At 42.7% G+C, this 27,369-nt stretch overlaps 1 protein-coding gene across 1 annotated transcript in view; it reads right to left on the reverse strand.

Annotated features, from left to right (window-relative positions):
• Window positions 1-27,369, reverse strand: part of KNDC1 (kinase non-catalytic C-lobe domain containing 1) — a 134,413-nt gene that overhangs the window by 92,816 nt on the left and 14,228 nt on the right. The window contains exons 2-4 of the mRNA XM_088476932.1: window positions 12,702-12,900; window positions 8,472-8,530; window positions 1,730-1,876 (exon numbers count right to left, since the gene is read on the reverse strand). Coding sequence (XP_088333058.1) covers window positions 1,730-1,876; window positions 8,472-8,530; window positions 12,702-12,900 — 405 coding nt within the window. The remainder of the gene's footprint in view (window positions 1-1,729; window positions 1,877-8,471; window positions 8,531-12,701; window positions 12,901-27,369) is intronic.

Consider the following 27,369-nt stretch of genomic DNA (forward strand, 5'->3'; position numbering starts at 1 on the left):
ATATATATATATATATATATATATCTTGTAACGGACCGGCACTCGCTCTGTAATCTGAATGCTCCGGTGCACTTCCCTAGGTAGATATGTCAAATAACGGCTAAAAATGGGATGGCACTCGATGAGACTCCAAAACGACCAAATAAATACAGCACTACTTTGCTTTACTTGTCAACGTTTCAGTGCTTGCACACTTTTATCATGTCTTGATAAAAGTGTGCAAGCACTGAAACGTTGACAAGTAAAGCAAAGTAGTGCTGTATTTATTTGGTCGTTTTGGAGTCTCATCGAGTGCCATCCCATTTTTAGCCGTTATTTGATATATAGATATATAGATATAAATAAACTTCATGGCTATGCAACATAGAAATTCAGTTATCAAATCTACAGAACAGTTTATCTTTATATTATATATTAGAATGGCTTTCGTAAAAATGTACTGGCAGACTATGTTTATGGATTTGGATAAATAGATAGCATTAAAATATATAAGTTAATATTCTAAAGACTGAGGCCCTGATTCAGAGGCGGACGCTCTGACAGAGCGCTCGCTCTGAATCAGGGCCGGCCCCCTGGTTTTTTAGAGCGGCCTCCTGGCATCTCGCATAGCTGTGGGTGACCACCCACAGCTATAGCGAGCGGCCAGGAAGATGGTCGCTATGGTCAAGACCATCGCGACCATCGGGCTTGCGACGAGACCCTTGTGGTAGGGTCTCGTTGTCGCAAGCCCTAGAGTGCTTTCGGCTCTATCAGAGCCGAAAGCACTCCCACTGACATCACTTGTGATGTCAGTGGGGCCGGCCCCAGACGGTAGGCGTTCCCATGGGAACGCCTCCGTCTGGCCAGCCACGCCCCTGGGCCGCCCACCAAAGGGGGCGTGCTGTCACTCAACATCGACAGCACGCCCCTTTTGGTACGAGACCCAGAGCGACGGCTTGCCCGTCGCTATCCGGGTCTCGCGCATGAGCACGACTGAGCCGGCTCAGTCATGTGCACTGGGCCAACATCGACACGCTTGCGAGCTCTGCAATATCATACGCTAAATTTTTTACATTTTTGTAATTTAATCTGAAAAAACGAACTTTAGAAATTTCCCAATATGAAGATCATACTATAAATATGAGGTTAGACTATAGTGAATATGCAGTTAAATGCTTTTAATAATTTGTGAGATTATTAACATAGGTTGTGATTTAACTTTGTGAATTTGGTCCCTAAATGTTTGAACTGGTGTTGCTGGATTCTGAAATCAATACAACAAAATAGGAGTAATGGAAACCCTGGTCAATGAATAGCTGACAAGGAATCTATGAGCCCTAAATAGTTATTTGCTTTGTGGTCTGAAGGCCAAAAGAGATCTATTGTAAATACGTTTTAATAGATATTTATTGTGACCAAATATTTGCAGACTTTGTAAGCCTGCACTGGTGATTGTAAACTGTGTATGACCATGTCCTGAAGAACAGTTAAAAAATGCTTTAGAGGCATAATGAACAAATTAATTTTGATCAGTTTGGTTTTAAAGCAAAAGTAGAAATTGTATATTAGGTTGACAATACTGTGCCTATTATTATACAACAGACTGTTGAACTGATTAAAACTCAACACATAAGTACCCAAAACAGCTATCATTTAATTATTTTCCTGGTTAAGTCAAGACTCAGGAAAATCTACATTTACACTAAATTAATCCCAAAAAATTTAATTATAGCAGACAGCACACTCATACCTCAATGTCTGGTCTGTCTCCTGGATTTTCCTGTTGCATAGAATCTAGCAAAGAATTTAGGTCTTGACAAAAAGCGGTCTCTGAATCAGGGTCTACCACAAATTCTATCGCTGCTTTCAGAGTCGCACCTAGAGAATATATATGTGCCTGCATGAAAAAAATAAATCAATAAGTTTAACTGACAAAAGGAAAGTAACGTGTAACATGGGCTTGTTTTAGACACGTAAAAAAAAAAAAAAAAAAACACATCAAATACAAAATGACTCTATACAATTCATGCTACAAAAGCATCTGTTTTTAAACATCTGATTTATTAGCTCTTAGAGGGGGTTTCTTTCCCCTTGCACCAAGTTTTCTTTCCCCTCTTTTGTAACTATGTCCTCCATACTAGCACTTTGGTTGGTCTCTATCATCTGAAAGGACGCCAACCACTTGCTGAATTTAGCACTACCTTAGCAATTGACAACTTCTGTTGGTAAGTCTTGTAAGCTCCTGAGTGCTAAAGGACCTACATAACTACAAATGATAGCTGTCTACCAAAAAGATGTTGGTAGTGCCCGCCTTATCAGAAGCCAACTGCCATTTTTAGTTATAAGCAGATCCATTGCTCCACTGACATTCAAAATGAAATACGAAGGCACCATTGCAGGGTGCCAAGTTGAATTCATCCAACAGTGGGGGACACACAAAAGTAATAAGAAGAAAAAAAAAAAAAAAAAGGGAGGAGTTTAAAACACTTTACAGATATAGCAGGAGTCATAGAATGCATGCTCAATCTGTCTCCTTCTTTATTTAGATACAGTGCCCATGGTAAGTGGGAAGAAACAGAGAGAGATGAACAATAAAGAACAACATTTATGTTGTCTGAGATTTATTAAGAATAACAGGATTTTGGCCTTACCGATAAATCCCTTTATCAGATTCCACAGGGGACACTGGAGTCAAATAACAGTGGGATATAGATGTGTGCTAACCGGGAGCTGGCACTTTAAATTTAGAAAGAGTGACTAGCTCCTCCCCCTCTATACCCCTCCTACAAACCAGTCTTGGGAAACTGTGCCCGAGGAAAGAAACAAACTGCAGATGAGGAGGTGAAGCGAGTACACATAATGGACAAAAAACACATAACATGTGTAAACAGGTTGCAATAAACAGTCGAACAAAGAAAACAACCAGTCCTAACTTAAAATGATAAATCAACCATGGCAGGAAGAACAGCCGCGGGTGGGCGTCTAGTGTCCCCTGTGGAATCGGAGAAAGGGATTTATCAGTAAGTACCCAAAATCCTGTTTTCTCCTTCATCCACTAGGGGACAATGGAGTCTCATAACAGTGGAGACGTCTCAGAGCTCCCATCCCGGTCGGGAGAGTGCTGAGAACCCTGCAGAACAGCATGGCCATACTGCGAGGCAGAGGCCGCGAATGTATCAAAACGATAAAATTTTACAAAAAGCTATGTCGGCCCGACCAAGTGGCCGCACGACAAAGTTGAGCCATGGAAACCGCGCGGGCACCCGCCCATGAGGTACCCACCGAGCGCGTAGAATATGCCGTGATGAAAGCCGGGAGGTTCCTTTGAGGCGGCCACATAAGCTTGCCTGATGGTTAGATGAATCCAGCATGCAATAGTCTGCTGGGAAGCTGGCCAACCAAGACGAGCTACATCATACCGGACACACAGGGAATCTGTTTTCCTGAGAGATGCAGTCCTATCCACGTAGATCCTGGAGGGCTCTAGTGACGTCCAGGGATCTGGAAGCCGGAGAGTCCTCTGGAAGAACCGGCACCACAATAGGGTGGTTTATGTGGAACGCAGATACCACTTTAGGAAGGAATGCCATCTGCGTACGGAGTTCAGCCCTATCCGCATGGATTACCAAGAACGGAGGGCGACAGGAAAGAGCCCCAAGCTCCGACACTCGCCTGGCAGAAGCCAGGGCTAAGAGAGAAGAACCACCTTCCATGATAGGTACTTCAACTCAACAGTCCGTAACGGTTCAAACAAATAAGACTGCAGGAAAGAGAACAAGATCCAAATCCCACGGAGCCATGGGAGGAATAAAGGGAGGTTGTAAACAGAAAACCCCCTGGAGAAAAAAAAACGTCTGAACATGCGGGAGCAAGGCCAGTCTCTGCTGGAAGAAAATGGACAGCGCCGAAACCCGAACCTTCAAGGATCCAAGACGTAGGCCCGTTGAGAATCCTGCTTGCAGGAAAAGTAGGAGCCTGGACACCTTGAATGCTGTAGGAGGAGATTCCCGCCGTTCACACCAAATCACATAAGCCTTCCAAATATGGTGGTAGTGTTTTGAAGTGACGTCCTTCCGGGCCCAGAGCATGGTAAGGATCACAGTAGATGGGATCCCCCTTATTTTTTTTTTTATTATAGCCCTTTCAACAGCCATGCCGTCAAACGTAGCCGCCTTAAGTCTGGATAGACAAAAGGACCCTGTTGCCAAAGATCCTCTCGCAGCGATAAAGGCCACGGATTGTCTATCAGCAGTAGACGTAGGTTGGAACACCAAGCTCTTCGGGGCATTCTGGAGCCACTAAGAGAAAAGTGGCCCTTTTCCTCTTGATGCGTTGCAGAAGTCGAGGCAGAAGAGGAATAGTCGGAAACAGGTAAACAAATTGAAACTTCCAGGGTGTTGAGAGTGTGCATCCACTGCCACGGCCTCCAGATCTTTTGTTCGAGAGCAGAACAGAGGCAGTTAATGGTTGGGCAGTTGATGATTTTATGCTGTTGAAACACCTGGGGATGGAGCACCCACTCCCCAGGATGAACATCCTGACAACTGATGTAGTTGGCCTCCCAATTTTCCATACCTGGAATGAATATTGCTTATATTGCCATAGCGAATTCCTCCTCCCAGAGTAGAATGCAGCTTACTTCCACTCCAGTTGAAAAGACTTGGAGTGGAAATGGGTGTCTTCTATGGCCTTGAAGGTCGCAACCATCTACCAGAGAAGTCGTATGCACAGGTGCAGCGATACTCATCGATGTTGTAATATCAGACGCACCATCTCCTGAAAGGAAGTTGTTTTTTCCTGAGGAAGGAAGACCTTCTGACCTACAGTGTCCAAAAACATTCCCAGAAATTGAAGCCTCTGTGTTGGCTGCAGATGGGACTTGGGAAAGTTCAGGATCCACCCGTGTCGTATGAGGAGCCTGTGAGTCACCAGTATATTTTGCAATAATTGGTTCCTGGAAGGAGTTTTCAGGAGAAGATCGTCCAGGTAAGGGACAACTGTGACTCCCTGAGTCCGAAGGAGAGCCATCAATACAGCCATGACCTTGGTGAATACCCTGGGAGCCGAAGACAGGCCAAAGGGCAAGGCCTGGAATTAGAGTCCTAAATAGCGAATCAGTCTGAGCCCTGCAATGATAGATTGAAGGGACTCCACCTTGAACGTGAATACTTTCAGGTAGGGATCGAGATCCTTCAGGTTCAGAATAGGTTTGACAGATCCATCCTGCTATGGAGCCACGAACAAGCTGGAGTAGAACCCCTGCTTTTGCCGATGTTTGGGGACCTGTACCAACACTCGAGAGGTCAGCAGTTTGTCACTACCCTTCTGGAAAACCTGTAGTGAAAAACAGAGGTGGTGGCTGGATCTGGAAATCAAGTTTGTACCCCTGGATGATGAAGTCCCGGACCCAGGCATCTGGAAAGGATTGTGTCCACACTACCCTGAAATTTTCAAGACTAGCTCCCACCCTGGGGTCCCCCAGGTGAGAGGGAAACCAGTCATGCACTGGGTTTGGCAGACGGCTTATTCTCCTGGTGTGTAGAGGTTGCTGTGGCACTACCCCTACCACTGGAGCCATGAGAAATGGTAGGTCCTCTGATGGAATGGTCCCTGAATCTTCCTAGGGCACGAAAGGACGGTCCTGATGTAGACTTACCCCCAGTAGTCTGAAACATCAACTTATCCAGTTCGGGTCCGAACAGGACATCACCAGTGAATGGAAGTGCTTCCACCGCCCTCTTTAATTCTGCATCAGCCTGCCACTGTCGCAGCCAAAGAGCTCTGTGGGCCGATACTGCTAGAGCCGAAGACCTAGAGGCGAGATTACACACCTCTTGACGCCTCGCCCAGATAAGCAGCCGACTCCCCAATCTGCTCTTCGAAAGGAATAAGATCCTCAGCTGTGAGTCCTGTCCTTAATCCTTCAGTTAGCTGTCTAGTCCAGGCTTCAATCCCCTTGTTGACCCAGCAGCCTACTAGCGCAGGGCGAAGAATCACACCCGCTACTGTGTAGATGGACCTTAGGGTGTTCTCCAACTTCATGTCCATAGCTTCTTTTAAGAAAATGGCCCCTGGTACTGGCTGAACCGTCTTTTTGGACAGACGAGACACTGGGGGATCTACCGAGGGTGATGTCTCACATAGCTTCCTGCTGTCTGTAGGAAAAGGATAAAAGGACAAAAGTCTACGGGATACCTGGAACTTTTTATCCGGGTGTTTCCAAGCAGAGGGGAGGATAGAATCCAGCTTCTCTGAAGCAGGTTTTTGCTTTTTACTTAAGAGAGACAGCCGAGCGGAACCTTGGTCCGCTTCCTCCACATTTAATACCTGTCGGATTGCTAAAATAAACGCCTCTATGCATTGGGACAAAGGTTTCCGGATCCTCCAGGACCTGTTCCTTTCCGGAATCATGAAACTTGCCCTCCTCTAGAGGGGGAATTTCCTCATCCTCAGAGTCATCCGACTGTAGGACTGTGGGGAAGTCCCCGCAGAAGGGACACGGGACGTCATGGCTTTTGTGAGCCCCTCTACTGATTTAGCTAGTGAACGAGCCCAGGCTGGTTCAGGGGGAGAAATAGTAGACATCTGAGATCTGGAAACCTCTCTTTCTTTACGAGAAGCATTCAGCTCTGCAGACAGGTGTAACATAACAGAAGTGAACTGTGCCGCCCAAGTCCGCTGTTCCGGTGTCTGGGGTGATCCTTGAGCCTGAGACTCTGAATCACATTTGTCACACAGCAGGGAGCTAGAGGATTGTCCCTGTGTAAACTTTTATGCACAGTTCTTGCAAGAAAAGGACTTTTGTGATCCCGCTCCAGCCATGGTACACAAACACTGACATACAAACAATACAGTAATGTAGAGGACAGTATAATAATAGATATGGAGATATTATATAGAGAGGAAGGAGATAAGAGCAGAGAGGGAGGGGAGAGCCACACCCGCCCAAACAGCGCTGTTAGTGCCAAAAGCACTGTGTATAATCACAGCAGTAAAATTTACACAGTGCTCCTTATCTAGCCTAAACCCCACTGATCCACTCACGAGTCCTGGGGAGGCTGTGTCAGTCTTAGCGCTGTTGCTCAGCACAGCTAGCAGCAGCATGAAATGGCCGTCGGCTCTACTTCTGGAAGCGCTGGCACAGCTGGGTGCAAGAAGCAGAACTCCAAGTTAAGCAACGCGCCTCCGCTATGGTACCCATTTTAAATGTCTAGAGCAGGGCTGTATATGGCGCTCTGCGGACTGCCCTGCTAGCAAACACCGCCGTTTTGTCTGCCTGGCAACCCTGCTAATCGGGGAGCCAGGCTATACTCACAGTAACTGCCGATGGCGGTGAGGCTAATGGGGGACCGCGACGTGCAGCGCATCCTGGTCAACCCCAGAGACAGTGGTCTCTGTAGCCGAGGACCCTTGTGCAAGCCGCAAGCAGCTGCAATAGAGTCCCCCCAGCAGCTCCAACGTCGCACACAGGCAGGGGCAGTAGCTGCCTGTCATGTCCTCAATGCTTGTATCCGCATTATCTTTAACTACATTAAACTATGCCTGTAAGGAGAAGCCCAAAGTAAGACCAGCTCCCTTGGGCATAAAACTAAGACTGGCTTGTAGGGGCGTATAGAGGGGGAGGAGCTAGTCACTCTTTCTAAATTTAAAGTGCCAGCTCCCGGTTAACACACATCTATACCCCACTGTTATGAGACTCCAGTGTCCCCTAGTGGGTGAAGGAGAAATTATGTTCTACAGGATTCATTTGTGAACCACCCTAATGTACTTGCCACACACATTATCATCTTGGTCAAATTATCCGATCTAGCCGTCAATATTCTAACTGTTGCTGTCATTGTCAGGTTTATAGCTTAATAAAAATATTCTGCCCTGAAACAACTTGCCTTAATGTTTAGTTGGACAGAATACAGGAGCCATGTAGTTAATACACCTATAAAATTACTGGTTGAAACTAAATTTTTAACGTAATTGCTATCGCTGTGCGTAGATGTACATCTTAAGGGCTTGCTCATGGGGGAGTTGAAGGAAAAATAAAACACAATGCCAGTTAAAAGCATAAACAAAACTTTGTACAATGTCCTCACTTTAACAGAGTGTTAGAAACATGGTCATTAAGTATTTCAAAACTTCCCTGAAGCAAAGTGGCAAATGTACACTATGTAATGAGGGATGCCATAAAACTCTATTGTATTTTACACCTCTGGAGGCCAAATCAAAATTGATGCAAAGCAAACGCTGGTTGCAGACTGTGTGCAAATAAATCTATTTCCTTACATTACTTTTCTGGCTGTCATAGTAAAAACTGCATTTCATAGACTATAAGAAAGTGTATCAAATGCCTAAAATACCTATTTAATTTATTCCATCCATTTCATATAAAATGAAGTTTTGCAACTTTGTTAAGAAAAATGTAAAACATTTAAAAGTTTATTTTTCAAAAGAAGTCCCCTGCTATTCCTAGGAGGGGGTCCCACAGAAAAGTCACTTACCTCTAACGTGTTACCAGTCAGATCAAATTCGGGAGGTACAAAAGCACCTTCAGGATCATCTGAAAAGTGTAACCCAGTTTTGATAATTAGCTGGATGAATTGTTTGTAGTCTGTGTCATTTTTACAGCATAGATGCTTTACCCAAACCAGATCAAACAGAAAAAAAATCAACATCTTTATTATAAATAGAAGCCAATAATGTCAAATTTCCTTCCTTTTGAAAAATAAAAAGTGTACCTGCCTAAGGCTTTCTTTTATGAACACACTTAAATGTGTATTTTTATTTGAATAAATTAAATGCTCACAAATAAAATATAAAAGCCTACAATTATGCCTTTGGTCATCTAGGGGTCACTTCAATTAGGAAAGATGCAAAATCGCTCACAATGCATGGGCAATATGTAGTGGGCACAAAACCCGTACATATAGTAGTCTTAATTTGTGCATCTTAATATGCACCCTTTATGGGGCTGCAAACTAAAATTAGTGATTTATGGGCAAACTCTGGGAAAAGATGCCGTTGATGTCAATCTAACACAGTTATAGTGGTACATCGCTCCTAACTGAAATGGGATGTAGTTAAGAGACTGGCGGTCAGTTGTCGGTATTTCAGTATTTCTTAATCGTTACGCCGGAAGGCCGAAGGGAGACAACCCAAACAAGGCAAGTCCAGGGCGCCCTTAGCATTAGCCGCGCACGCGGCGGGGGGAGGGGGGATTTGGTTTAGGGAGCGTAGCGGGGTTATGTTTTGGGGGGGATGTTAGGGTTAGGCACCCCTAGGAAAGAGCGTTAGGGACCACTAGAGTGGGTTAGGCATGAAGGGGGGAGTGTTAGGTTTAGGAACTAACGGGGAGGATTAGGATGCTGGGTGGGTTAGGCTGCAAGAAGGGAGGGGTAGGGGGAGGGTAAGTATACCAACCATCAGGATGCCGCTGTCAGTATTCTGACAGGAGGCATCGAGACAGCCGGCATTACATACCCATTCCATTGAAATCGACCCCTTTGATTCAAAAAGGGAACAAAAACACTAAAAAAAAAAAATAATAGGTATCTCTCTCCCCGGGATGTTTATATGTGCCTGCCTGGTGGAAAGATGATATCTCCCATAATAAAGTAACCAAAAATAGCCCAAAAAAAGCTGAAACAAAAGTATAACTTTACCTAAAGCTTAAACATTTACTTTGGGTGGAGTTGAAGAGTTCTGCAACAATGAAAGCAAGCTAAATCTGCGAGCCATGGTTACCACCAAGGTATCCTAGGACAGTAATAGTCTCACACTCCACTTAAAGATCGCCCACCACGTGGGAAGTCCACAGGGAGAGATAGCAAAACCCCCTCAGCCAAATACTAAAAGGTGAAGCGTTAGGTTTAGAAAGAATTATTATAGCTATGCGGCACAAAGGGGTAGATAATTACTAAAGATCATTTTTTCAAAGCCAACAATTCTCTGGAAAATCAGTCTTGTTTTGCATGTATTAATATTATCTTTTAAAGGCAGCTGATCTTTAGTAAAAATACCTAAAGGTTTTATCTGTTGAAAGATGAATGAAAGGTAAGTACGCTTTGCTTCTCTTACTCCCAAATCTCCCATCCACAAGTGATTTTTAACCACATGTCAAACTCGACTGCAAATCTATCTTCTGAGGATTCCGCTAATCTATGGCCCAGGCAGTGAAATCTTTTGCGGGAGATCAGAGACTTTGTGAGTTATCGCTATTTGCCAAAGTTTAATTCTCCCTCTTGAGAGCCAGCAGCAGAGAGGTAACAGACAATGTATGAATAAAGTTAACTGGGACAATGGTAGGTTATGGTGATCCTGCATGCATTAAACTATAACTAATAGTATCTCCTGTGACCTATGTATATTGGAACCACACAATTGCTTGGACTAAGCTAATTATTAGCATCAATGACCTCCTTGGATTACAGTCTATGGCCAATTATCTACAGGATACCGAATTATCTAGTTACGAACTAACTGTGTGGAAGCAACTGCTTCTACTAATTCAAGTTGTTCGCATGACATTTAGGGCCAGATTCAATTAGACGCAATAAGTCCCAATTTCATGATAAATTATCGCTTTCACAATCATTTCAAAATCGTGCAATTTAATTATCACATGTGCGATAATTGCACAGATAGAAACCAGCGATAAGTTTTCACCATCTAAGATCAGGTGAAAAAAAAAAATGCAAAATGTGGGGATTTGTTTCAGAACTCTTTGGACACCAGCCATAATGATAAATAAGCCAAAAAGTTTTTTTGGAGGTCGAAAAAAAAATAAAAAGTAGTGAAAAATGGGTTTAAAGTAGTGGGCCTGGTATTTTGGGTGGCTGTATGGATGGGACAGTTGTTTTAAACATTGCGGGTGGCTGCAGCAGGTGTACTTTTTAAAAAAAAATGAAAAGTGCACTTTATAGACACAAAATATACTTGCACCCATTTTACGTCCAGCAGTTATTTTCTCAAAAAAGTGGTTTTTTTTTTTATAATTTTTCAACACTTATGCAAAATATGCATATAAGAGCTAATTGACAATTTAAAAACCCAAAATACTTTTATTACGGCCATTAATATACTTCTATATATTGATTTCCTATTTCAGTTAGGCTTTTTTGGGGTACAGACTGATTTATCAAAATATGGAGAACTTTTACAAATTTCGTCATGAAAAATTATCACACGTATGTGTTTTCGCCCGTTTTGTAATAGGATTTGGCGAAAAACGTGAGCTGGCTTGCCGGACTAGGTGAAAATATCGCACCAAATTTGGCGATAAGTGCAATAAATTTGCCGGCGATAAATCGATAAATTATCACGTCAAATTGAATCCGGCCCTTAGTCTCTGCCATAGAGAGAAAATAGTGAAATCTATCTAGTTTAAACTATGTGGACCAGCTATATAGATTATAATATACCGTGACTTGACTAACAACTGTGAACTTCATATGTGGTTGACTGATGAATTCTATAGATATAGACTGTTTATATGGTCCTTTTGGAAGAAATTACCATATTAAAAATAAAGCATAAAATTAAATAAAAAGTCTTAGCAAGCAGTAATTTAGCGAGACTTTAATTTTAAGCTTTATATTAGGTTTATCAATTATTTGCTTTATTTCATCTTGTGATACAGTGCCAATATTTTATTTTATTTTAAATCTATACTTTACAACTTTTATACAATACTTAATTTTGAAAATTGAAAGTGAAAATGTTTTTTTTTTCCTCCAGGATAGTAATCTAAAGTTTATTTTATTAACAAAAGCACAAATTAGATTTAATATTTTCTGGTAATTTTTTTTACCATACTGGTAGTTCACACTGATAGAGGTTCAAACTTTTAACTCCCTATTCGATGGGGAGTACGGTACTGTCTATTCACAACTCCCACATTACAATTATACCAGTTCTAGACCATGATCTAAGATTAATATCTATTTAAGTGCCAGAGACATACCGGTATTCATTTTCAAAAAGGTATCAAATCATAGAATGGCAGCTATAGTCTCCAGACTTTAACCCCATCAAGCTGGTTTGGGATGATCTGGACAGAAGGGTGAAAGCAAAGCAACCTTCAAGTGCCACACATTTGTGGAAACTTCTGCAGGGGTGTTGATTTTCATTGTAGAAAGGTTGTTACAAGTGTGTTCTGTGGTTATATCTGCAAACGGTGGCTATTTTGACAATTTATAAATTTATATAAAATTGTTGTTTAACAAAATGATTCCATGAGCTTTTTTATCTCCAATTTTCTAAATTTGTTCTCTGCTTTAATTTCATTGTACACAGACAACTTCTGACCGGTAGTGAACATAAAAAAAAAAAAAAATATTTAAAAGAAGAATATTTAAAAAAACGAAAAACATTTTGTATTGCATTGAAATTTTCTCAAAAATTCTACAATTAAAGAAAAGGCATGTAACTTAAATAGAGCACAATATAATAAGGCTTAATATCATATAGGCAAATATGGAAAATAATCTATTTACAGTTATCGTGGATCTTTAAAAGAACCTAGTGTTATACAAGTGTGGTTGGTCAAATTTCAGATGATTCATTAAATTTCTTATATCTCTCTGGGTCTTTTTTTCTGCTTATACCCTTGTATTCTGCTGTGCAACACTGCTGTTTTGTACTCATTTCAAGAGCATTTCATAATTGATGCACTGTTGTCATTGAAAAAGCTGTCACGGGACTTGGCACTGGAGGAGGAAAGAGAGACTTACCACTAAGCTGCTCCATGAAACAGACATTGCCGTTGGTGTTAAACGCCAGTGTATCTGGGGTAATGCACAGCGTCTGGAAGATGGCTGCGTGAGAGATGTCCTTCATGGAATAGCAGCACTCCAGGCAGATTGCCCAAATATCCTGCTCAGCCAGACTGTTATCTCGTAGTGACAAAATATCAGCCAAGGACACGTTTTCCTGCCAAGACATTTCATAGTAATGGTTTAAACACTCAGCGTTTTACGGTGTGTTTATTTGTAAACAAATTCCATATTGCTTGTGAACAACTCACGTGAAATATATCTGCAACAAAAGCAAACGTGTCACTTACCACTCTCTGCTGTTCTAGGCATATATACACACACAAAAAGGAATACCAGAACCCAGTGTATTTAATATATCTTAGTATAAGTGAACACGTATATTGACAAATAGTGAAACCACACAATTTAAATATTTTTTAATTAACTTGAGAGAGAGAGACCGACCGATGCTTTAAAAAAAAACAAAAAAAAAACAGTTTGGAAACCAGGGTTAAAGATGAGCACTGTTCATTAAGTGGATCGCATTGGGCCACCCACAGACTTTTTATGGATCCAAAATACAGCTAAAAAACAAAAATAGTACTTAGGGCAGTATCCAATTAGCGTTTAACGTTGTTTGGGCGCTAATGGATCCCCCGGGGCCATCCAATTAGCCCCGAAGTGCTGCCTGACACTGGCACTTATCTTGTTTTTTTTGTAGGGTCCTGATGTGTCCCGAGAAAAAATCCAGGAAAAGTGCATTTTTTTTGCAGCCGCAAAGGCGAAAAAACATAGCATCGGTGATAAGTTCACGGACCTATGCGTTTTCAGCCAAAATATCCTATTACTGCATACGCAGAACGCAACAATCAGCCGATTGTGTGCGTATTAGCAACTGCGATCCAAGCTGAATCAGGCCCTTAGTCATTAGACTTAATGCATTCTAAGGGTAAGACAACAGTCCCTCATTTTTTAGGAACTTAAGTCCCATATAATTTTTAGATACATACAAATTTCCAGGTAAGTATGTTTCATAAAATATACATTTATTACAGAAATCCAATTGCAGGGAAGAAAAAGTATTAAACGTAAAAGAAAACAAATCAGCTTTTCTGTCCTTCGATGAACTCCAGTTAGATAGGTATAAACCCAACACGTTTCGTCTTATTGTTCAGACTTCATCCCCTTATATATTGGATCCATAAGAAGTCCGTGGGTGACGACTAAGAGTATTCGGTTTGGAGACAAAGCTCTAAGATAAGCACTGTTCACTAACTACTTTAAGCACTAGTAGGAGCTCGTCATCCTTCCCTTCACTTTGTATGAAAATAAATTATATATATTATACAGTACCAGTCAAAAGTTTGGACACACCTTCTCATTCAATGGTTTTTGTTTATTTAAATTATTTTCAACATAGTAGATGAATACTGAGGACATCAAAACTATGAAAAAAAATCACATACAGAATTATGTTGTATACAAAAGAGTGTTAAACAAATCAAAATAGATTTTATATTATAGATTCCTCAAAGTAGCCCCCTTTTGCTTGAATGACAGCTTTGCACACTCTTGGCATTCTCTCAATCAGCTTCATGAGGTAGTCTCCTGGAATGGTTTTGCATTAACAGGTGTGCCTTGTCAAGAGTCAACCTGTGGAATTACTTGCCTTCTTAATGTGTTTGAGACCATCAGTTGTGTTGTGCAGAGGTAGGGTTAGAACACAGTGGACACCACTATTTGACTACTGTTGTAATCCATATTATGGCACCAACCACTAAACTCAGTAGAGAGAAATGACAGTCCATCATTACTAAGACATGAAGATCAATCGATACAGAAAATTTCAAGAACTTTGAATGTATCCTCAAGTGCAGTTGCAAAAACCATCAAACGCTATGATGAAACTGGCTCTCATGACGACCTCCCCACGAAAGGAAGACCAAGAGTTACCTCTGCTGCAGAGGATAAGTTCATTAGTTACCAGCCTCAGAAACCGCTACTTAACAGCACCTCAGATTAGAGACCACATAAAGTCTTCACAGAGTTCAAGTAGCAGACAAATCTCAACATCAACTTTTCAGAGGAGACTGCGTGAATCAGGCCTTCATGGTCGTATTGCTGCGAAGAAGCCACTACTGAGGATGCACAAGAAGAGGAGAATTGTTTGGGCCAAGAAACACAAGGAATGGACATTAGACCAGTAGAAATCTGTACTTTGATCTGATGAGTGAGCGGATGGTTTCTGCATGTGTGGTTCCCACTGTGAAGCATGGAGGTGGTGTGATGGTGCGGGGGTGCTTTGCTGGTGACACTGTTGGTGATTTATTCAAAATTCAAGGCACACTTAACCAGCATGGCTACCACAGCGCCATGCCATCCCATCTGGTTTGCTCTTACTGGGACCTTCATTTGTTTTTCAACAAGACAATGACCTCAAAACTAAGGGCTACTTGACCAAGAAGGAAAGTGATGGAGTGCTGCATCAGTTGACCTGGCCCACACGATCACCCGACCTAAACCAAATTGAGCTGGTTTAGGATGAGTTGGACCACAGAGTGAAGGAAAAGCAGGCAAGTGCTCAGCACCTCTGGGAACTCCTTCAAGACTGTTGGAAAACCATTCCAGGAGACATCATGAAACTGATTGAGAGAATGCAAAGCTGTCATCCAAGCAAAAGGGGACTACTTTGAGGAATCTAAAATATAAAACATATTTTGATTTGTGTAACACTTTTTTTTTGTTCACAACATAATTACATAGTTTTGATGTCTTCAGTATTAATCTACTATGAGAGAGAGAGAGAGAGAGAGAGAGAGAGAGAGATTATATATATATATATATATCTATATCTATATATATAATTATATATATATATAGATATATCTATATCTATGATGCAGCACTCAGGGCTTTGAAAAAAAAAAAAATAAATCACAAAAATGTTAATTTGACATTGAGACGTTGACACTGCTCTGAGTCGTTTCAGTGTTTTGTTTCTTTTCTAAGCCCTGAGTGCCGCGTCTCTCTGTATGTATGAGTGCCGGACTTTTCCTGCCTGCCTGTCTGTCTGTCTGTCTATCTATACACACACACACACATTATTTTAACTTACTACTAGAATGTTTTTGAAGCAGCTACTAAATATAATCTGTTTGGTTTGCAATGTCACATATTAACAAAATGTTGTCTACCTCTGTCACTGTCCCTACAGTTTTCATTGGTTCAGAGAGGATACCTTTGGCGTGACAAGTTGGAATCCTTTTCTCTGGCTTACGGCCTCTTGTTGACATTATTTTCTTTTGAAAACTTGAGTGACAATGCATGTTAAATGCAAAGCTTTCACACATATGTTTAACACTCACATGAATTACATATGAAACATCTGTAAATATTTGTAACAAAAGATGAACAAGTGTTCATCTTCCCCAAGCTAAACAAATGCAAAAACACATAAGTAACCTTGTTAACTTATAATTAATTTATAATGCATTATTACAGAGATTAAATTAATTTTGAAAGCACAATAAAACATGCAGAAATTGAAAAAGAAATGCCCAAAACCAAACAACCAAAAAACAGTACAACTGTAGGTCAGTGGCGTAGCCAGATTTTGACTTCAGAGGAAGCAGCGATGGAAAAAAATGGGACCCCAGGTCTAAAATCGAAATATCAACATCTACACCGAAGTGACAAAAGTCATGGAATAACAGTATGTAAAGGTAATGGTAGGTGGTGTCACCGTACTGCGACATCTTGAAAAGGCCCAGACCTGCATCAGTTGTAATTTGACATCTCGTGAGTCAGTTTGAACACTGACTAAGCTACTCGTGGCAAGGAGACATGAATTATGGAGTTCGAACAGGACATGATAGTGGGCGCTAAACGGAAGGGACATTCCATTTCCGAAATTGTACGGACACTCAACATTACTCAATCTACAGTGTCACATGTACTGGGAATACCTCATGGAAGGCATTACCACACACCGTGGGCAGCGCAGTGGCTGACAACGGGTGCTTAATGATCGTGACCAGCGGCATCTGGCCAGAATTGTCCGTGGTAACAGACAAGAGACACTGGCTCAAATCGCATCTACATTCAATACAGGAGATACCAGATGCACATCCAGCAGGTCAGTGCAGCGTTCTTAGCTTCCATGGGAGCAGAAGACCAATCAGAGTGCCACATTTTAATACTATGACTTGGACACAGAGTCTTAGCTGGGCTAGTGGCGTGGACTGGCAACATGTGGTGTGGTCTGATGAGTTCCAGTTGTTTTGGGCTGATGGTAGGTTTCAGGTAGGGTGCAGTCCCTATGAGGCCACGGATCCCAGTTGTCAACAAGGCACCGTGAAGGCTGATGGTGGTTCCATAATGGTGTGAGGTGCGTTCACGTGGCATGGGTTGGGTCCACTGGTCCACCTGAACACGTCACTGACCGGTAACCGCTACGTGGCATTGCTTTAATGACCATTTGCAGCCCTTAATGGACTTCACATACCCGCACAACGAGGGAATATTCCAGCAAGATAATGCACCGTGTCATCGGTCCCAAGTTGTCCAGAATTGGATCGAGGAGTATTCTAGAGAGTTCTGACAAATGGTGTGGCCATCACGTTCGCGCAAAGTGAATCCAATCGAGCATTTATGGAACGAGGTGGTGAGGTCCATTCGCACACAAGATCCTGCACCTACAAATATCAGGAAGTTGCGAGAAGCTATCCAGATGGAATGGGTCAATGTCTTGCCAGAGGTCTTCCGTCCACTTGTGGAATCAATGCTTTGTCGAGTTGCTGTACTTCACTGAGCTGGAGAGGGTCCTACACAATACTAGGCATCTATCCCATGACTTTTGGCACTTCAGTGTAAATACAGTATTGCATCCAAATTACATCAATAATTACGCTGGCATAACATTAACACCCCGCCCAAACACACACACACAGTATAGAAACAGTATTAAGCAACACAAACCCCTAAATGTCGCTTCAGTGTCAGTATATGAGTATTAACAGTGCACATTCTAAGTATTGATTATTCTACAATAAGTAGTGTTCATTCTAGCACCCTGCACCTGTCACAACCTGTGCAGTTCCTCTTTCCTGTCTGGGGTGTCGCTCTCTGCTCTAGTTCTTCTAGCAAACTTTGGTCTGTATCTCAGTGTTTATTTTTCATTAGCTGAATGTGTTAGAAGCACCAGAGCAGAGAGCGACACCCCAGGCAGGAAAGTGGAACTGCACAGTTTGTGACAAGTGCGGGGTGCTAGAATGGAGACAAGAAGTACATCCCAATTTGCCAAAATAAACCAGGTGTATATTTTTAGCCAAACTGTGAGCCATGCATGGCTAGTCCTCAGAGCATGTCAGTTCACACAGTGATGCCATTGTGGTAAATAAGAAAATCAATCACTGTCATGTCCTCCTGCAACAATGCTCCTGTCCCTTGATAGGCACGGTTTTGCATATTTCTTCATCAGGGGGCGCGGCACCCCCTGCTACGCATCTTCTGTATGTAAGCGCACATAAAGACGTAGATAGGTATTACAAAGAATGAGCTATATTTTCACGTTTGGTTTAATCGAACAGTCATAAAAATCCCTAATTATGATTTTAACACCGGCGGATACAAATCCTTACCCGTTCAGTGCGTCTCCTTGTGACAGCTTACTGATCTATCTCAGGGATTAATAAAGACCAGTTATCAAAGATTAGTCAGATAATAAACACATTTGTTGGTTCAGAAGTTGTAACACAGGCAAAAGAGACATGAACAGCTAGCGCTGCAGAGACATACCCTTAGGGGTATACTTACTAAAGTGCGGGTTTTTACAGTGGAGATGTTGCCCACAGCAACCAATCAGATTCTACTTAATATTTATCTTCTAAAAGGTGCTAGATAAATGTTAAGTAGAATCTGATTGGTTGCTATGGGCAAAATCTCCACTTCTAAAAACCCGAACTTTAGTAAATAATGCCAACCCTTAACACACACAACAAGATTACAAATGCCAGCAGCTTCAACAGTTCTTGCACAATCCTATTAAAGTACCTGTATTAAAATTCTAAAAGCGTATATGCAATGTTATTTGAAAACACACGTTTGAACAGTGTTTCAGCATATCAAGCGTGAACGTGTTTGATATGCAGTGAATAATGAGTACACATGTTCGGGGAGGTCGACTGACACCATGCATCTTAAAGCCTTTAAAAACCTTGCCAGAACACAAACACAACACTCCCAAATGAAAGCACAAAGGCGTTGGTATGGCGACATTGGAAACTCACATTTACATACGTTGTAAATGCATGTATTGTGATGCCAATAAAGTTTTAAACGGAAACTTAATAATATATATATAAAAAAAAAAAAAAAAACACTACTACAGAATGAGGGGCCTAATTTAGAGTCAGGAGTAAAACCCTCTGAAGGCAGAATTTTTGTATTTTGGCAAAACCATGTTGATAAGTGGGAGGAGGGAGGCGAAACTGCAAGAAGTTTTCACAGATTTACAGTTGTAAATATAAATAACAGAAGGTGCTGACAAATATCTGCACAGACTGTTAGATGAAAGCGAATACAAATTCTCTATTTCGTGTATGAAAAAAAAGTCACAAACACTAAAGGGGTAAATGTACTAAAGTGAGAGCTTGTAGAAGTGCAGATGTTGCCCATAGCAACCAGATTCTAGCTATTATCTTCTAGAAGGTGCTAGTTAAATGTTAAGTAGAATGTGATTGGTTGCTATGGGCAACATCTCCACTTCTAAAAACTCTCACTTTAGTAAATATACCCCCTTAGTGTTCACTCAGGGTGGACAGGGCGGCTATCTTAGAAGGGCACTCCCCTGCGCACGCCGAAGGTCCAATTGCATCATAAACAGGGGCGTGGTTACTTGAAAAGGAGGGAGTGGCCTTGAGACATGCCCCCTTTTCATCACTGTAGGTAGCGTACCCAGCATTCATGGAGATGCTGGGCTGCCCCCAAGCTCTCCCCATAGCGCGAATAGATGCCGTGCGCATTCACTTGTCGGAGATTGTTTCACTGGAACTTTTACACCCACCCATGTGGAACACTGCAGTCCGCGGGTGGGGACGGCAGTTCCCGCAGGGCGCCAACATAAGTGCAGGACGCATTTCACAGATTTCAAATCAGGAAGGGTGCCGCACCCCACTAAGCGCTACATTCTGATCCAAATTTTTACCAGTGTGTTTCAACACTATATAGTGGTATCAAGATATTATTCGCTGTGAGACATGAATATAGCTTCACGTATTTCATTGCAGCTCTGAAATTTCAACAGAGGCTACAGAATAATATCTTAAGGGAGCCATGTTTATAAGTCTAAGGGCCGTATTGAATTAGGTGCGAAAAGTCGCGAAGAGCGTTCGCATTGCGAAGTTATGGCAGCATTCGCCATTTTTTTATGAATGCGCACTCCCGCTTTTCGCCCTATCCAATTGCAAAACACGTGAAAACGCATATGTGCGATAATTGCGCATGGCGAAGCTAGCGAAAAGTACAGGACATTTTGTGGAAATCAGTCTGGACCCCATAAAAAGCCTGACATTGGAAATCAAAATAGAAGTGTATTAATAGTCCTAATAAAAGTATTTTGCCTTCTTAAATTGGGTCAAATGGCTTGTAATATGCATATTTGCATAAGTGTGGAAAAATAATATAAAGCAATTTCTTTTGAAAAATAGAATTATTGTAGTTAAATTGGGGGTACATTAAAATGGGTGCTAGTATATTTTTGTGTCTATACAGTGCAGTTTTAATAAAATGTTAAAATACACCTGATGCAGCCTCCTGCAATCCTAAAAACACCTGTCCCATCCATACCGCCCCCCAAATACCTGACCCAGTACTTTAAACTCATTTTCACCCCAAAAAGAGAGACATATTAGGGGGGAGTTAAGCCAAATTTATTTTGCCTAATTAGTCATTGTCCAAAGAGTTCTGAACCAAGTCACCACATTTTTAGCCAAAAATTTAGATTTTGCACATTTTATCACCTGCCTCTGATGTGGTGAAAACTTTTTCGCCGGTTTCTGCCTATGGACTTTTCACACATGCGTAAACTCTGGCAATTGGATAGCGCGATATGCACATATGCGCAAAAAGTTTGCATCGTCAAACGCTTTTCACCAAACACAACTTTCACACCTAATTGAATACGGCCCTATACGTTATAAAGGGACTCTCTAAATCAGGGATGGGGAATCTCAGGCCTGGGGGTCGTATAAGGCCCATGGAATCATTTGGTCTGGCCCTCGGAGCTTTTTTCTGTTAGCCTCATCTGGCACCCTGCGGCCAGAATCTATGTAGCAGTGCCGCCTGGAGAGTCCTTAGGATGCTTCAGACAATCACACCGTTGCCCTTACAGCATTGCTGTAATCACTGGTAATTGTGGCCCCGCCACTGTGTGATGTCACACGGAGGGGTGTGGCCTACACCGGGCTCGCAAATAAGGTTATATATATCAAAATGGCCCTCGGCAGTAAAAAGGTTCCCCACCCCTGCTCTCAATGAATGAATGACGCAGCACAATATACTCAGCTTAAATCAGTGGTTCCCAAACTGTGCGCCACAGCACCCCGGGGTGCCTCGGGACAATTGCAGGGGTGCCTAAGGTTGGTGGTCCAGCACCAAATCAAATTCTTTATGGTCAATATAATGTAAATATGTGCACAAACAGAAGCACAAACCTGCCCACCACAATTTACTTCACTTTAGTACTTCACTACATTTTTTCTGAATTTCACAATAACAAACTTTTAGCTTAAGGGTGCTGTGTAAACAACGCTGATACACTAGGACGCCGCGATTCAAAAAAGTTTGGGTACCACTGGCTTAAATATTTATCACTGTTCTCATAAAGAGCTGCTATCTTTGCAGCAACGGGCTTAATTATGAAGACCTTGCTTGGACATACAGCCATGGGCAAAAGTTTTGAGAATGACACAAGTGTTGGTTTTCACAAAGTTTGCGGCTTCAGTGTTTTTAGACCTTTTTGTCAGATGTTACTATGGTATACTGAAGTTATATTACAAGCATTTCATAAAAGTGTCAAAAGCTTTTATTGACAATTACATTAAGTTTATGCAAAGAGTAAATACTTGCAGGGTTGACCCTTCTTTTTCAAGACCTCTGCAATTCGCCCTGGCATGCTGTCAATCAACTTCTGGGCCACATACTGACTGATGGCTGCCCATTCTTGCCTAATCATTGCAAAAAACCCACAAATTCTGACAAACTCCAAGCATTGATTAGGCAAGAATATAGTGCTCATTTTGATAATATTGATCCATCGAGGCATGGACTCCACAAGACCTCTGAAGGTGTCCTGTGGTATCTGGCATCAAAACTAGAGGCAGATACTTTAAGTCCTGTAAAGTGCAAGATGGGGCCTCCAAGGCCGGACTTGTTTTTCCAGCACATCCACAATGTTAACGGTACTGTAGGTGGTAAGTGCCAAATTAACATCCAGATGAATGCCAGGACCCAAGCTTTCCTGGTAGTGCACTGCCCAGAGCATCACAGTGCCTCGGTCGACATGCTTTCTTCCCAGATAAACAATTCACATGGCCGTCCACATGAATCACCTTTTCTTTTACATCATCTACTTTTATACTTTCTACTATTGCTCCATGGTCCCGTTCTGACGCTCAAGTGCCCATTGTAGGCGCTTTCGGCGGTGGACAGGGGTCAGCACTGGCACTCTGACTGGTTTGTGGCTATGCACTGTGTGTTCTGACACATTTCTACCATAGCCAACATTAACCTTTTCAGCAACGGTAGCCCTTCTGTGGGTTAGGACAGGATGAGCTAGGCTTCACTTCCCACACGCATGAATGAGCCTTGGGTGCCCATGACCCTGTTGCCGGTTCACCGGCTGCCCTTAATTGGACCACTTTTGGTAGATTCTAACCACTGTATACTGGCAACACCCCACAAGACCTGCCGTTTTGGAGATGCTATGTCATCTAGCAATCACAATTGGCCCTTGTCAAAGTCGCTCAGATCCTTGCGCTTGGCCATTTTTCCTGCTTTTAACACATGAACTTCAAGAACTAAATATTTCAGCAAATTACATTCTTACCAGCATTTTGGGATACAGAAAAATGTCTGCAGAGTCACATGTATCTATAGCAAACTCTATCGCCTCCTGTAGTCCGATACATTTGCGCCGTGCCTCGTGGAATGTTGGGAGTATGAACTCCACTATAAAGCGCAGGAGGGTACTCACTCATCTAAAGTTGTGATCTGAATGTTTTTGCAAGAAACTCATTGGAGTAGGGGTGATACTACTACTCTCCATGCCCCATGGGTGGATTCTTGTATTGTGGCTTCATTCCGCACTAAAGGGGTTATTCACCTTAAGACAAAATTGCAAAGCTGCACGCAGGCAGCTTTGCAAACCCGTCCTTGCTAATATGCAAACGCAGCAGGAGGTCGCAGGCTGTGATCAGCATTGCAACCATCGGCTGCAATGGTGGATGGCGCAGGGACGTCGGCCAGCTGAATAAGCTTACTCAGGCTTCCCAGCTTGCGAGGCCAGGAAACTGCATTCTTGCAGGACCTGTTTTGCACATTCACAGAACATTCTGTTCTGCACAAGCAAATTCCGAATAAATCGGGTATCTGCAATCATGATTACACTTGTGTGCCATGCTGAATTAGCCCCCAAGTCCAGCAGTGTCGCCATATTGTTTCAACGTGGTTTATTATTATTATTGATGTTGAAATCTTGCACTCTCGTTTCAGTAGAACCAGATTACTGCAACAGAGGGAAAATGTTACTGATTATGGGAGGGGATTTTAATACAGTTCTTGACCCCCAGATCAATAAGTCACAAGGCCGCTCTCTCAATACATACTATTTTACATTGTACTTCCCTCAACCAGTTCATCCTAAACAACAGAGGATTTTATTAGATGAAGCCCATCTACCTAAACTCACTGTAGATCAATGTGACATCTTAGACACGGACATTACTGACCAGGAACTCAGTGACGCTATTAGAACTTTGCCTGACCATAAGGCCCCCAGTCCCGATGGCCAAATGGGAGAGTATTACAAAATCCCACAGGATGAACTATACCCGCTCCTCCTGGATCTCACAGCAATTCCCCTCCTTTGTCAGTCTTTTAATGCCTCTCACACAATCCTTTTACCCAAACCGGAGTGGGACCCCCTTTCTCCTTGGTTCCCATCATCCCAATACATTGTTAAACGTTAATTTTAAGCTCCTCACTAAAATCATGGCCACCAGCCTGCAGACAATTTTATCTACCGTTCCGACAGAACACCAATTAGGATACGTAGAGGGCCAGCATTCGGTCAGGGGTATTCGCGTAGCTTTGGCTACTATAACTGCCTCAACCAATGACCCCCATGCTCAGAACATGTTCTTAAGCCTTGATATGCACAAGACATTTGAAACGATTATCTGGCCCCATCTATTTGAAGGTTTGAACCGTAGGGCATTTGCAACAGCGTACGCAGATTGGCCGATGTTGCGTACTGCGCATGCACGAGTTAGCATTGCGCAGATAGGAATCCATCGCAGAGTGAGCGGCAGGCTGTGAGCATTTGGGGGTGGTGACGGGGGAGTGGTTGGAGAAACGCAGGCGTGTATGTCCATTTGAACGCCGTTGTGTGGGCGTGCATAAATTAGCCACTACGACGGCATACGCAGCTTGTGTACTCACTGCGTGCTATGAGGTTTGCAATTTCTGAGTAAGGTCAGACCTGTTGTAACTGTGCGTGAGGGGCTGATGTTACTAGATGTTCCTGACGTATACGCAGGATTGCAAGTATTATGGATGTGAGATAGCGGTAATGGGCGTCTCTATGCAGACTGTGCGATGGCATTGCTATTGCATTCATTAGCATATTTTCGCAGTGGGTCTGCGTGCGTAATCGCAGCTGCGATCCGGAATGAATCAGGCCCTTTATCCGGATGCCTCGCTTTTTGTTCTAGAATTCTCCCTCTACGTCATTGTTGATTAATGGCATATGTGGAATGCCTATAGAGATGGGTTGGGGCACCTGTCAAGGATGTCCTTCATCCCCTCTTCTTTTCAACCTTGCTATTGATCCCCTATTCCTTATTTTACAACAGTGGTCTTTTTCCAAGGAGTTCGAGTGTGTACCCGTAGCATTAAAATCACTGTTTTTGCAGACAACATCCTTATACAGTCTATACTGCTGACCCCCAGCATTCGCTCCCTTTCATTATGCATAAAATTGGGCAGTTTGGCAACATCTCTGGCTTAAAATGTAATACAGACAAAAGGCATTAACGAGAGCACGGTTTCTCCACCATACCACCACTATTCCTCTATGGGACTCATCTTTCCTGTTCACCTGGGCTTCCTCCCATTTAGAGTACCTAGGTATTATTTGGAATCGGTATGATATACCGCCGGCCGCATGGCCCCCCTTCCCCGCAGCCTAACCCTAGGTTTCCCCTTAGGGAGCCCCTAACCTAACCTAACCTCCCCCCCAGAGGCTGTCCGCGCCCGGCACCCGGCTTACCTTCGATCGGTATGCCAGGTGTTGGGCTCCTGGCGTAGGTCTAATGACAGGCGTCGGGATTTCGCCGCCTGTCATTAGTACCTTGCCAGGATTAGACAGTCGGGAAGCCAGCGGTCGGGGTTTCGGCCGTCGGCTTCCCGACTGTTTCCCTATTATTTTACCTAAGAATCCAGCTCCTTTATATGAGATGAAAGTACCTTGGATGAATTGACTTATTACTGAGGAGCTCAGGGGTTGGAAACATTTGACCCTCTCGCATCTTGGTAGGGTCGCCCTTATCAAGATGACTTTTCCCCATCTTTTTTTATACGCTGCATTCATTGCCAATCCACGTAGGACATTCAATTAATCAACAAATTGTTTTGGTTGTTTCTATGGCAGGGAGGCAGAGCTCGTATTAGCCTTAGAAAGGTATATCAACCCAAATCTAATGGGTGGGATAAACTTCCCCAACATCCTTGTTTATAACCACGCCTCTCAGTTGAGATTTCTTTCTGATTGGCTACAAGATCAAGAAATCTATGCTAACACGTCCCTAGAATCAGTTTTTAACCACAATGGCTTTAAAATACTTCCTTCATAACCACGATCAGGAAGTACCATTAGAGTTCAGTGACAAAACCCCTAATAATGATGACTAGATGCCTCTGGCATATTCTACGTCAGTGATTTTCAACCTTTTTCAACTTGAGGCACACAGCGCAAGATTTAAAATTGCCAAGGCACACCAGCTGACAATGTGGTGTGCGAGACAAATGAAAAAACATACACATTGGCCTCCACAGGAATAAATCACACTACATTGGCCTCCGCAGGAATAGAGGCCTTGATTCAGAGCCGGACGCTCCGACAGAGCGCTCGCTCTGAATCAGGGCTGCCCTTCCTGATTTTTGAGCGGCCTCCTGGCCACCAACGACAGCACGCCCCCTTTGTAGCGAGACCCATAGCGACAGCTTGCCCGTCGCTATCCGGGTCTCGCGCATGCACACGACGGAGCCAGGTCTGTCGTGCGCATGCTCACTGGCCCACATCGACCCGCTTGCGAACACTCAGCACTCACGAGTGGGTCTGAATCAGGCCCAGAACACACTACATTGGCCTCCGCAGGAATAGAACACACTACATTGGCCTCCGCAGGAATAAATCACACTACATTGGCCTCCGCAGGAATAAATCACACTACATTGGCCTCCGAAGAATAGAACACACATACATTGACCCCAGAAAAATAAAACACACATATAATATGGCCCCCAGAGGAATAAAACACATACATTGGCCCCCACAGAAAAAAACAACATTGGCTGGCCCCCACAGAAACAATATTACAAGAGTGGATTGACCAACCCCCATCACCTTTCAAGTATATAGAGAGAAATTTAACGTCATATTTTGCATGGATTGGGTGAAGACGTTATTTGACATTGGAAAGCTTTATTACAACTTTATCAACCTCAACACAGCTTCAGATGTATCACAGTCTGTGACTAACCCAATTGTATGAAACCCAAATACTCTTGGGTGATCCACTATTTCGTTGTCCGGCAGGCGAGCGCCAGAACACCTTTTCTAATTTTTTTTGTATATTACACAAGTTTTGAGTTCCACGAGTTCAGATATACTGTATATGTCCTATACTCAACTGTTTTTTTTTACTTCTGTTATCTTTTTGTATTTACAATTTTATTTCTTATTTATGTTCACACACTGTGCGTTTATGGACATGCGCTAAAGATTGAAAATTATTATACAATAAACAATGTGAACGCTGGTTGTTATATTTGTCCTGTACGCAGGTGCCTTGCTATTTTGTCAACTGTGTTTTTTCTTCAATAAAAAAAGTTTAAAAGATAAGAATAAAGTAAAAGCAAACACGTCTCATCTGCAAGTTCTAAATCCCCTCTCCCACCAATTCAACACCTCCACATAACTATCCCACAGTATTTCCACCTCCGCACACCTGTCTCGCGTCATTTCCACCTCCGCACACCTGTCTCGCGTCATTTCCACCTCCGCACACCTGTCTCGCGTCATTTCCACCTCCGCACACCTGTCTCGCGTCATTTCCACCTCCGCACACCTGTCTCGCGTCATTTC

This window comes from Taudactylus pleione, unplaced genomic scaffold (genome assembly GCF_031769625.1).
Source record: "Taudactylus pleione unplaced genomic scaffold, aTauple2 ptg000198l, whole genome shotgun sequence".
Taxonomy (NCBI): Eukaryota; Metazoa; Chordata; class Amphibia; order Anura; family Myobatrachidae; genus Taudactylus; species Taudactylus pleione.